The 13248-nt window shown below is 44.5% G+C and overlaps 1 protein-coding gene across 1 annotated transcript; it reads left to right on the forward strand.

Moving 5' to 3' along the window:
• Positions 1-3421: 3421 nt before the first annotated feature.
• Positions 3422-12974, forward strand: LOC309808483 (interferon regulatory factor 6-like). The gene is made up of 3 exons (XM_082628788.1): positions 3422-3593; positions 11343-11548; positions 12599-12974. Exons 1-3 carry the CDS (start codon positions 3475-3477, stop codon positions 12769-12771), a joined length of 498 nt encoding a protein of 165 aa, XP_082484914.1. The 5' UTR covers positions 3422-3474; the 3' UTR covers positions 12772-12974.
• The last annotated feature ends 274 nt before the right edge of the window (positions 12975-13248 follow it).

Consider the following 13248-nt stretch of genomic DNA (forward strand, 5'->3'; position numbering starts at 1 on the left):
TTAGAGAGTCATACCTTTGGATTATTTATGGCTCCCTGTCAACATATCTTGAACACATGTGCCCTTGTTACCACTTATATTATCACATAAATTTCAAAACTCAAACTTCCCCAGCATCTGATCTGTATCCTCAAATTGTGCTCCTTCCCCACCTTCCCATTCCTGCTCTGTTGAGAATCTCAGATAGACTCCTGTTTACTTCCTGTGGTTTGTATTAGGACATAGTTTGTCTTTTCAAATACATCACTATATGTCAAATAAGCTCTTTCAAATCATGTACACCATAATACTTGCAAGGGATTAAAACACATCAATTTGTATAATTCCATGAGTTCATAATGATACTAAAAATTAAAAAAAAAACTTGATTGGTCAACCTGAGAAGATCCAGTGAATTGACTCCTTGTGTTGAAAATTAGTAAATGAAGGGAGAGAATCAAGCATTTCTTCTGCTTTTCCTATACAAACAGTACCACTGGGTAAGCAAAATTTAGGGGAAGGAAAAGCTTGCTTTCATAGAAATAGTCCAGCAAGTAAGTGAAGAAGAAATGATAGAATTAGAATATCACCTCATGAGAGAATTAGAATGTGACCTCTAATGAATTCACGAATTTAGACATTGACTACCAATGACTGGTAACATCACAAAATGAAAGACAACCAGACGGTATACGCCTCCTGATGGAAGTCTAAAATATCAGCTATAATGAAATCTGATCAAAGTTCTAAATCCCACAATGTATTCGCGAGAGACACAGAGAACAGCAGAACATGTTCAACTAACAGTGTAAAAAAAAAAAAAAAAAGACATTTATGAGACAATCAGAAATCTGAATACTGACTGGTTACATGATGATATTAAATAATTGTTATCATCTTTTTTTTTAGGTGAAATAGTGCCATTGTAGCTATGTTAAAGAAAGAACCCTTATCTTTTAGATATTTAGAAATAAATATTTACAGATAAAATAATACAATGTCTGGGATTTGCTTCAAAAATAATACAGGGGTGGGAGTTAGGGGTAGTGGGTGGGCATACCTTGCATTGAAGCCGAGGGATGGGAACATGGGAGTGTATTATACTGTTTTGTCTACTTTTGTATATACTTGAAATTTTCCAAAGAAAAAGTTTTTAATAAAGAAAAACTAACACTTTTTTGAATATTCTGACCATCTTGTCTTAAGGGACAGCCACCCCCCTCCCACCCCTTGAGATCGTTATCCTAGGGAGTCTCCCCGAATTGAAAATACACAAGTAACATTAATTCATCAGCCTCTCTTTACAAACTAGTATAAAAGATTATTTCCTGGATTGTTTTTACCCCTGAAAATACTGAGTCCCTGAGGGCAAAGGGCAAAGACAACCCTGCAGGAGGGAAAGGGAAGGGCTGAGCGTGAGAAGAAGAAAGGGAAGAACAAATTTTGCCTTTATTACAATTTTCCCAGGGCCTTCACTAGTTGGCACATGCATCTTCTTTGTGTGAGTTTTACTAAGAGAACTTTCACTGGAGGCATGAAAAATATGTTTCAATTCCGAACTCTCAGGTTAAAATTTCACAAAGCATCCCCTTTTATGTTGTCAAAGGCTAATATAAATATTTTCAGAAGCGGGCTCAGTGAGCCAATGATGAGAGCACTTGGGTGGAGCTAGGGCACAGTTGTGTCTGAACCTGGGAACAGTCTAGACCTGTCCATAGGACTACAATGACATGGAAAGCAGGAGAGAGTAAAGAGTCACATCAAGTGCTCAAGAGTATAGCTTTTTATAGCAGATCTCTGGAAGAACACCAAGAAACTGGTTGCCTCTGGGGAGGGAAGCTGGGGCACTTGGAATAGGGTGGGAGGAGAAAAAACATTGTATGACTTTATTGTCATAGCCAGGTTATACTGTGGATGGTGCCTTAGAATGTATGATGACATTTGCAAACAGGCTTTTGTTTACGTAAGTGACTGTACTTTTTATCTTGAAATGAGACAGAAGACACATGTCTGTTTGTTTCTGGGTTCCTTGGCTGGGCCATCTGCTGGCACTACCTGCTGTTTGCATATTTTCTTGATACTCCCTCCCCTTGCCTCCGTACGCCACCCTAAGCTCCCAGAATCTAATTAGGAGTAGATGGTCCCCAGAACGACAAAACTAGGATTTTAATAGTTGTAGTGCGACTTCTATAGGTGTGACATGGTATTGGACAAAGCTCCAATTCTCTCACAGACGCTCCTCTAAGAGCAGAGGCAGTGAACACTATCTTTGATGGCTCCTATTTTACCTTAAATATTCAGGTGAATTCTGTGGTTTATGATTGACATTGTAAGTTACTATTAGAAAAAAAGTGTCTCTGTGTTTATCCTGTGGTTTTTGTTTTGTTTTGTTTTTTCGGTACGCGGGCCTCTCACTGTTGTGGCCTCTCCCGTTGCGGAGCCCAGGCTCCAGACGCGCAGGCTCAGCGGCCATGGCTCACGAGCTTAGCCGCTCCGCGGCACGGGGGACCTTCCCAGACCTGGGGCACGAACCCGCGTCCCCTGCATCGGCAGGCGGACTCTCAACCACTGCGCCACCAGGGAAGCCCTATCCTGTGGTTTTTAAGTATCCCTGCACACTCTGCCTGTCTCTAGAGTATTAAGTCCAGTTGCGCTGTTTTTACCTCTTTGTTTATTGAGATTATTATTTACTTGCATTAAAATGTACCAATTTCAAAGGTACAGTTTGATTAATTTTGGTAATTGTATACCAGGTGTAACCACCACCACGGCCCAGATATAGAAAAGTTACTTACCCTTTAAAAGTTTTCCATCCCAATTTGCCCCAATTCAGTTTTGAGACACTTTATTGAGTTTTACTGCTTTCTCTAACATCGACTCTCCGGGTGATTTAGGAAAGTCACTTTACCTCTCTGGATGTGTTTTTGCTTTTATAACATGAAAAATGCCAGAACAGATGTGTTACCAAGGGCCCTTGCAATACTTTCAGAAAATGAGGGGGTAGGGTAAGGGCGGGAATCTCAGCCTTGCGTCCTCATTCTTCACACAGCACACGCATGTGGCAGATCCTAGTGGGAAAAGCCTGTGGCCGCATCAGAGAGAACTAGGTTTCCATCTCCTCTCTTGCTAGTGTGTGTGTAACCTTTTGTAAGCATCAGCTTTCTCATCTCCAATATCAGGCTTATTAACAAGGCCTATTTGTTTACTGTTGTGAGGATGAATTGAGATGCACCGGCAGCCTTAAATGTTAGTTGGTATTTGTATTATGGCATAATACAAAGGCACTGCATTCAACCATCTCAGTTACTACACGTTTATGCAGGCTGATTCTCACAGCCACGCCTGTCGTACAAGCGCGACGTAAAGCGGGTCTGCTTTATGGCACCCTGCTTCCGCCGTAAAGCGCCGTTGGCAAGCCCGCGTGAGTGGGTTGACGAGACGACTTCCAGGTGAAAAACGCGATTCTTGGAGGTTGGCTGACTTGACGTCTTCCCCATGGTCAAACGCGGGAGCCGGAGCCGGAGCCGGAGCCAGAGCCAGCTGCTCAACTCCCTAACTAAAAAGCAGAAGAAGCATCTAAGGGATTTCGGCGAGGAGCATCCCTTCTATGACAGGTATGGAGAGGCGAGGCTGGGACCGGCGCTGCCGGCGTCCTTTCCCGGTGGGAGCCCGCGTGTCCCCGCGTTTGGTCCGCCGGTGCCCCGGGGGTAGTGACAGGGCAGCTCCCGCCGCGTGCCACGCTGCCCCAGCGCCGGCCTAGCTCGCCCGGGGATCCTGGCGGCTTCCCGCCTGAGATGGGGTTCTTTGCCGGTCTTCCTACCCTTTGTTGAGCCTGTAGTTTGATGCTAGACGGCACGCCTCCTGTGTGGCGACTGGGCAGAGATTTTATAAGCTTGTGTTCGTTTTCTATGTTTTTAAAGAATTGCTTGGGGGCTTCCCTGGTGGCGCAGTGGTTAAGAATCCGCCTGCCAACGGAGGGGACAGGGGTTCGAGCCCTGGTCCGGGAAGATCCCACATGCCGCGGTGCAAGTAAGCCCGTGCGCCACAACTATTGAGCCTGCACTCCAGAGCCCGCGAGCCACAACTACTGAGCCAGGGTGGTGCAACTACTGATGCCCGCGAGCCTAGAGCCCCTGCTCCGCAACAAGAGAAGCCACCTCTCGCCGCAACTAGAGAAAGCCCGGGCGCAGCAACGAAGACCCATAGCAGGCCAAAATAAATAAATTAAAGAAGTTAAAAAAAATAAAAAAAGAATTGCTTGGGGGCTTCCCTGGTGGCGCAGTGGTTGAGAGTCTACCTGCCAATGCAGGGGACACGGGTTCGTGCCCCGGTCTGGGAGGATCCCACATGCCGCAGAGCGGCTGGGCCCGTGGGCCATGGCCGCTGAGCCTGCGCGTCCGGAGCCTGTGCTCCGCAACGGGAGAGGCCACAACAAGAGGCCCGCGTAGCGCAAAAAAAAAAAAAAAAAAAAAAAAAAGAATTGCTTGGGACCCTCGACATCACCTATCTATTCAATGACCATGAGGAAAGTAATGTTTGGGTAGTTGTGGGCTCCTCTCTAAGTGTCCAGACTCTCAGTTATGATCTTAGTGCTCATCCCACCCCTTTGGGCTGCTTTATCAACAGTTAGAGGGATAGTCTACTTAAGAAACTTGCTAGAAAAGGTGAACCCCGAGGGCTTTTATTTGCCAAAATTTCCCATCTTTTGGATGAGAGCCTGTTACTGTGTGACTGTAGTATTTGTCATGTGGTCTTGTTAGACTTTTTCATTCGTCTCTTATTATCTATTTGGCATATCCTTCCAAAACCTGTCCAAATGCATATGGAGTTTTTACTTGACAATAGATATAATGTATTTATAACGGTATAGTCTGCCATGTTCATTTAAAGTTGTATCATTAGACTTTTCCTAATTGCTACATACTAGTAGTTAAAGTTTAACATTGCCTGTTTCTTCTCAGGGTTTCCAGAAAGGAAGCAAAACCACAGACTTGTCAACTGGTAATGCTTTATACCTTCTTTATGATAGTAGATTCTGGACTGTTACTTTTAAGATTATATATGGTACTAAAGTTTGGCTACATTTCCACTCTCTTTGATTTTAGATGTAAGCTATACTTTAGTAATATTGCTTAGTTTTAAGTGCAGATGTCTGTTAAAATGCCATTGTGATAACTAACATAGTATAGAGTATGAAACTGTCCTGAGAGATTAGCCTGTTAAGGAGGCTTACCAGAGGGCTCTTGGTGAATCCTAAGAGGGAATGTCGTGTTTGCTTAACATAAAATAGAGTGCAAAATCATCAAAGGTCTTATTTCATTACCACAGACTCAGAAATAAAGTACACTTTTTTGTTGTAAGTTTTCCTGTTGCTCCTTTAAAGGTGCCAAATGTCTGACACATAGGTTAGATCGCCTTATAACCTAAAGCTCCATGTGTTTAGTTTGCTGTCTTCCCATGTGGAACATGAGCAGTTCAAAGAAGAGGAAGCGCTTCTAGAATCATAGCTAGATTAGCTGTTTTAAACAAATTTGGTGCTAGGTTTGGTTGAATAGATAGGACTGCGTATTTGCAGAAAAGCTAGTTTTTATCTAGAAAAGTCTGAACTTGGTTCCACTGTGGACCTGATGGTAGTCGTGGGGTAGCAACAAGAACAGTATAATTTTTGTTTTTAAAATCCCCATTTTCCTTTTAGTCAGAGAGTTTATAGATACTTCAAGTTCTGAAAGTGAAGCATAGAGTGAACCAGAACAAGTTTCTGGTTACAACAGACTACTTGCCACATTAAAGGATGTCTCCAAGGAAGATGAGGAGGAGGAAGAGGAAGAAGACAGTGTTCTAGATGAGACAGAAATGAATCTTGAAGATGGCGATAGTGACGTCATTGTGGAGGAAGAGATGGCAGTAGAGTCCACTGACATGCAGAAGAGTGAGTGTCTTTGATGTGGGTTTATCATCTTTGCAGGGACCACAGACAGATTGCCCCAGGGGCAGGGTGCCTTGTACCACAGAGCTGAGTGAAAGCACATGGATTCAAAGCAGAGGTTCTTAACATTGTTGGGCTCTGTGATATCTTCCAGAATCTGATGAAAACACAGGACCCTGTGGCCATAAAAATGCAGAAATGACATTTTTGCTTATGATTTCCAGGATTTCATCAATCCTACTTCAAATTCCCCTGATTGGGAGGAAAGGGAACATAATTCTGTTTTTGTAATGGTCTCAATTTATGAAAGAGATTATTGTTCCTGCCTTAGAGGAACCAAGTTGAATGGAAGATAGACATAAAATATACAAAACTTTTCAAGCATCAAATCTGAATGGAACCGATAAATATAAGTTGTTAAAGAGATGCAAAGTGGTCACATGCTGCCAGGGTGAATGAGGGGAGGCTTCAGAGAAGAGCTGGGACTGAAAGCTTAAAGGGACTCTGTCTTGCTCAGACATCTAGGTGACTACTGTTTTTTAAATTATTATTTTTTTTTTTTCCATACGCGGGCCTCTCACTGTTGTGGCCTCTCCCGTTGTGGAGCACAGGCTCCGGATGCGCAGGCTCAGCGGCCATGGCTCACGGGCCCAGCCGCTCCACGGCATATGGGATCCTCCCAGACCGGGGCACGAACCCGTATCCCCTGCATCGGCAGGCGGACTCTCAACCACTGCGCCACCAGGGAGGCCCTTAAATTATTATTAATTAATTTATTTTGGGCTGCATTGTGTCTTTGTTGCAGTGCACCGGCTTCTCACTGTGGTGGCTTCTCTTGTTGTGGAGCATGGGCTCTAGGCACGTGGGCTTCGGTAGTTGTGGCACACGGGCTCTAGAGCACAGGCTCTGTAGTTGTGGCGCACGGGCTTAGTTGCTCGGCGGCATGTGGGATCTCCCCAGACTAGGGCTTGAAACCACGTCCCCTGCATTAGCAGGCGAATTCTTAACCACTGTGCCACCAGGGAAGTCCCCATAGGTGACTTTTTTTTTTTTTTTAAATGGTTTGCTGTTTTTTTGTTTAATTAATTTATTTTTTGTTTTATTTTATTTTTGGCTGTGTTGGGTCTTCATTGCTGCACGTGGCCTTTCTCTAGTTACAGGGAGCGGGGGCTACTCTTCGTTGCGGTGCGCGGGCTTCTCATGGCGGTGGCTTCTCTTGTTGCAGAGCATGGGCTCTAGGCACGCAGGCTCAGTAGTTGTGGCACTCGGGCTTAGTTGCTCCGCAGCATGTGGGATCTTCCCGGACCAGGGCTCGAACCCGTGTCCCCTGCATTGGCAGGCGGATTCTTAACCACTGCGCCACCAGGGAAGCCCACCCATAGGTGACTTTTTAATTTAACATTAAAATCAACTTTATTGAAGTATGAATTACATTCAACAAGGTGTACCCGTTCTAAGCATGTAATTTGATAAGTCTTGACAAATGTGTATATCTATATTGTCATCGCCAAAGTCAAGATACAGAACACTTCCAATACCTGCAAAAAGTTCCTTCTTGTCCTTTTACAGTCAGTTTCCCAGGCCTGGCATCAGGCAACCACTGACATGCTTTCTTTCACTATGTATTAGTGTTTCCTATTCTAGAAATTCATATGAATGGAAGCATACAACAAGTACCCTTTTGCACGTGGCTTCTTTGGCTCCTCATGTTGTTGTGACTCATCCGTGTAGCTCATATTAGTAATTCATTTCTTTTTATTACTGGAATAGTAGTCCGTTGTCTGAATATATCTGGGTAACTTTTTATATTCTATTATCTTAATGCCTACTTGCCTTACTGTATTTTTTTCTATACTTTAAGGTGTCACACACCATTCTTAGTATTTTCATTCATCACTTGTACTCGGATAAAAAAATCGTTGCCTCAGACTTAGGGATTGTTTTAATTTTGTTGGTTTTCCAGTTTTCTTTCATGTTTTAGGTTTTTAAAAATGAAAAGTTTGGCTTTTTAAATTATAAAAGTAATATACATTTACTGTAAAAATTTAAGAGGGTAATATAGTTAACGTATATCTCCTCCACCCTGGGGTGAACACCTTTAACATTTTATAGAACCTTCCAGACTACTTTTTTATGGATATATGAGTGAATATATATTTGTGTGTATGTGCATAATGGCCTCATACATTTCTGTAAGTTACTTTTTTCTTTAATAATATAACGTGTGTAACTGTGGGTTACTGCAGCTAGAACCCTGGTGTCCAAGCTCCCAGGCCAAATCTCCTTCTACTACATTACACTACCATGGGGAGGTTTAAAAAAGAAAGGGAAAGTATGAAGGGTGATTTTTCCATAAATTAAATCAACTTTAAAAGGCGCATTTGGAGAGTCAGAGAGTACTGATATTGTTAGAAAGAAGAAAGGTTGAAAAGCTGGTTAAATCTCATTCAAAAGAAATCCATATGTACCACATTGTAAAAAAGAGAAGGAAGACGGCATTCATGATTACTGGGCTGGCAGGGTAGGGGACAGTTGCATGCTGGGGGTGGCTCTCGTACTGGCTCTTCCACTCTTCACACTTGTGCTCGGCCAGGGCCAGGGACCGCTGAGGGAGATCAGAGGAGAGGGTGGTGCCTTGGGGGTTCCAGGGGGTTGTGCAGCTGGCTCCCTTGCCACCCAGACTGCCCCAGGGTTCCCAGCCCCAAGGATTATGGAGCATCCCCACACCTGTTTGCTCTGCAGTTGCTGTCCTGCACGCATTTTCTCCTCCAGCACTTTCTGCAGTGTCTCCTTGGCCTTCTGCTCATAGCTGTTTTTCTGGCCTTCCATCCGTAATAGCAACTTATTCATTCCCCAAGAAGTGTATTTCTGTAAATTTGAGGCAATTCAACAAATACACGTTGACCTACTGTGTGCTAAAGCCTGAGCCGGGATACAGAAATGAAAAGAAATTGGTCCTTGCCCACAGGGCAGAGATGTCAGTAATCTGGTGGACCTTCTTCCAGGCTGGAGGCAGGCAGGGAGAGTCCCTCAGGTGATGTGAGAGGTGAGTGGGGATAAAAAACTGCCCTGGGCATGCTGGGCATTCTCCCCTAGGCCTTCCACAGGCATTTGAAATCCGACATTTCCAAAGGGAAATCATCTTTCTAAACCTGCTCCTATCTCAGTGGCCAGCATCACCACCCACCCAGTCTCCCAAACCCTAAACCAGGGAATCATCCTTGATTTCTCTCTCACCTTCTTCAAGGAATCAGTTCATCATCAAGCTTTGTCAAGTCAGCGTCTTTAACGGCTCGTTCGTTACCTGTATCCTCTATCCCTACTGCCACCTCCTTAGTTCAGACCCTAGTGACACTATTATATGGATTATATAGAGACTATGTGTTATCTTCATGCCTTGCCTCCCTTCAAACCCTTTTCAGTCCTGCAGCTAGAGGGTTCTTTCTAAAACTTAAATCTGATCCCATCACAACCTGCTTAAATCTCTCAGTGGTTCTCAGTGTTCTAAGAATCAGGTCCAAACCCCTTGGCATGGTTCCTACTTACAAGCCCAGACTTTGATCTCATGCTGCCTCCACGCAAGCTGAACTGCTTGTAGGTCCCCTAAGCACTGTGCTTTTCAGCCTCTGCCTTTGCCCATAAAGCTTCTTCTGCTTAGAGTATCGTGACCCACGCTTCTCACCTGGTTAACTTCTACCCATGTTCAAGATGCAGCCCTAGAATCATAAATTCTGATAAACTTGGCCAACCATACCTACCCCCCGACTCTTTATGGATTAGGCAGTTTTACTGGTGTTCACATAGTATCTGTATTTCTGATCTGTGGACTCATCTGTCTCCTTTAAGGGATTGTAAACTCCTTTGGGGCAGGGAGCATTTTTTAAAAAATAAAATTATTTTTGTAGGCTTGGGGATCTGAACAATAGTAAAGTCAAGTTTTAAAAATGAATACATTTGTATTTTTAGAATTTCTCCTGGCTTCAAGGTCAAAAAGAAAAAGACACAAGAGCAGCTTTGCAAATTCACTGGGGGTCTTGCCTTTCCAGTGCTTTTCATTCTTACGCCCTGTGATTTTTGGGAAAGCAGGAGCCTTTTACTGTCGATTCTGGGTTACCCAACTGGGTAAGAGATAGTCTAGATAATGCAGATTTAGAGTTCAATATCAAATCATTTCCATTTAGCTTTGGAGTCATCTGAAAATTTGGATTTAAATGTTGAGTGGGTCTTATGTTCTTGGAATTGTCATTAGAAACCAGATACAGGAGTTACTGGTTGAGATCATACATGGTTATGTCCAGGTTATTGGACTTAACCATGCTGGTCACTGACCAGCTTTATCCCCCTTTGAAAACGAGTAGACTGGCATTCTGGATTATATGTCAGTCTCTTATGAGCTTGGTTGGCATTACTGAAAAAATAAAAGTTGTGGATCCGCAAACCCATAGACTCTATAGGCTATGTTCCCCTGCAGAATTCTAACTACACGGCCACCTTATCTTCCTAACATCAAGTGGGAGCAGTCTGGCCGGTCCATCTCGTTCTCTTGATCTTGAGTCCTCTGCAAAAGACATCCCCCTTTTCTGCACCAGCACGTACGTCACAGCCCTGAAGAAAGTGTAGACATCTGAGATACGTTAACAGTGGGGGAGGGCTGATATCCCGTGAACAGACACATAAATGCCTGTTAGACCTGGAAATTGAAAACCAGAGAGGCGGGGCCCCACTGGTTTTGGCCCAGGCCACCAGCCCCTGGTGTTCCCAGCAAAATGTTCCCAATGTGGGAGTTTGAGGAAGCAGGGAAAGGCAGGTGGTGTGAGTTTATTAGGACTTGAGGCCCTCAGCCTCGCACTGAGGCCAGCTGAACCCCCAGAGCGTGCTTCCTGCCCTCCTATGGGCTGCTACTCCTAAAGGTACTTGGTTTCAACAGTTATTTGTGCATCAGATTAAAGACTGAAGGGAGAGGGAACAGCAAGCCTAAATTCTTCATATCATACGCCACCTCCCTTTCTCTTCTTATTATATAAGCAATTCATGTGAAAAAAAAATAAGGCAAGCAAAACAAAACAAAATTACCTGAAGTCTTGCTATCCAAAAGTTACCATTAGTATTTTGGTGTATACTTGTTCCAGATTTTTCTTTATTTTCAACCCTTCATTAAGGCCATTGTAGTCTCGACAGATGCTGCTGGCACAAGCACTTGAGATGAGGCTCCTCTTTTTAAAATACTGTATTTGCATTTGGCTTAATTTGTCTCAGGCCCTGCCTTGCCTGGTCCCCAGCGTGGTGTTTTCTGCTGCAGTCTCTGTAAATTGGAGTTGGGGTGATGGGGCGGTCAGGCAGGGCTGTGTGTATCTGTGTCTGTATGAGGGAGGGCGGGCACACTTTCCAGTGTTTCTGGGCAATAAGCAGGCACGCACTGCGGTTTCCTATCCCTCAGGCCTGGGCTGTGGAGACAGGGGAAGTACCAGGAAGGGGTGGACGACCCCGACCCAGCTAAATGGAAGGCCCAGCTCCGCTGTGCGCTCAACAAGAGCAGGGAATTCAACCTGATGTACGACGGCACCAAGGAGGTGCCCATGAACCCAGTGAAGATATATCAAGTGTGTGACATCCCCCAGCCCCAGGGCTCTATCATTAACCCAGGTGAGGCCCCAGCTGCTGGGGAGAAGGTGGACAGTGTGCCAGGTTCCGGGCTGGACCCTTAAAGCGATAGTCGACTTGAAAGTCGCCTCGCTTACAATGTTGAAGACTGGTAAATAAAGCAAGAAATGCTGTCCCTAGAAAGAACCCAGAGAACAAAAGATATAAACTCAGCACAGTCTTCCTGCCCACCCAGTGGAACAGTAAAGCATTAGAAAGAAGAGGGGGTATTGAGTTCTATAAAAAATAACTTCTCTTGGGACTCAACACTGAGAAGAGAGGCCAGGTAGTTTAGAAGAAGGAGGGCTTAAAACTTAGAAGGTCTGAGTTATAAACCTCGGTCTTTCCATTTCACTACTTGTGGGACATTGAATCAAGTCATTCAACGTTTTGAGCCTCAGCTTCTTCCTATATATAGGAAGAAGCTACTATAAAATCTGGGTTCTCATCTTTCCTGCGTATTTCAAAGGCTGTTCTAAGAATCAATTGCCATGACATTATGAAGGCTGTTAAGTTCTCTTTATAAATGATGGGTAAGTGATCATTTAATTTGTATGGTATTTTTCCTAGGAGAATACCACCTGATCCCTATATTTACTCAATGTTGAGCCAGTTCCGACTAAGAGCCAGATAATTTAGACTTGACCTCCAGTGCATCTAGTGAGGCTCTGCCATGAGGGAAGGGTCTGTCTTCACAGTAAGCTTATAAAGGAGAGAAGCTGTGCTCCTTGGGCCCTTAGAAGGGATGCGAATGTGTGGAAAGGGGTTTAGAGTAGGAATTAAAAGATTTCTAGGAGAAGGGAGTAGGGTCTGCAGCTCCTGGATAGGGGAGGGGATGAGAGCTTGCACTGGGGCTCCGTAGGAGGAGCTGGGAGTGGGGTGAACACCCTTGGTTCCCACTCTTTGGCACTGAGGGTGCACACTGAACCCAAGGAACCTCTGTGCTGGCAGTGCCTAGCTTGAACAGTGGGTCAGCTGCAGGGATGACAGTGCAACGTGAGCGCCTCACTTTTGACCTTTGTGTGTGTGTGTGTGTGTGTGTTTCTCGGGTAGGATCCACTGGATCTGCTCCTTGGGATGAGAAAGATAATGATGTGGATGAAGAAGATGAGGAAGATGAGCTGGACCAGTCACAGCACCACGTTCCCATCCAGGACGCCTTCCCCTTCCTGAACATCGATGGTGAGTGGGGTGGGGGGTGGGACCGAGGCATGGAGAGGATGTAAGGGGCTTTGATTTTGCAACCGTTGACACCATATCCACCATTGCACTGGGAGCAGCGACCAGGCCCTGGGGCCAGGCTGCCAGTCTGTTAGCAAGTAGGAGTCATAGGCAAAGGAACTCCGTAGGCATAGTTATCCCAGTGGGGTGGCTTCTAGGCAGAGAGAGCATCTTCTGAATCTTATGTGATAATTCAGAGAAATCAAAAAATTAAATTCATTCTCAATCCCGCATACAAATACACAAGCTGTTACAAATTTTGCTGATTTCCTTCAGGCCAAGTGCAGGGATCCTTTTCGTGAATTGTAGGCAAACTCTTCTGCTACTTCCCTCGGTACAAATTTTCTGTCACTGCCTTAACAGCCTCTGCTAAGGCTGTATCATGGGAAACTTGTGGCTCTACAGCTCTTAATACTAGGCTCTGATACAATTTCTCTACTAGAGACTTTTATCTTTTTTAAATTAATTAATTAATTAATTAA

This window comes from Mesoplodon mirus, assembly GCF_964341445.2.
Source record: "Mesoplodon mirus genome assembly, chromosome: 7".
NCBI classification, from domain to species: Eukaryota; Metazoa; Chordata; class Mammalia; order Artiodactyla; family Ziphiidae; genus Mesoplodon; species Mesoplodon mirus.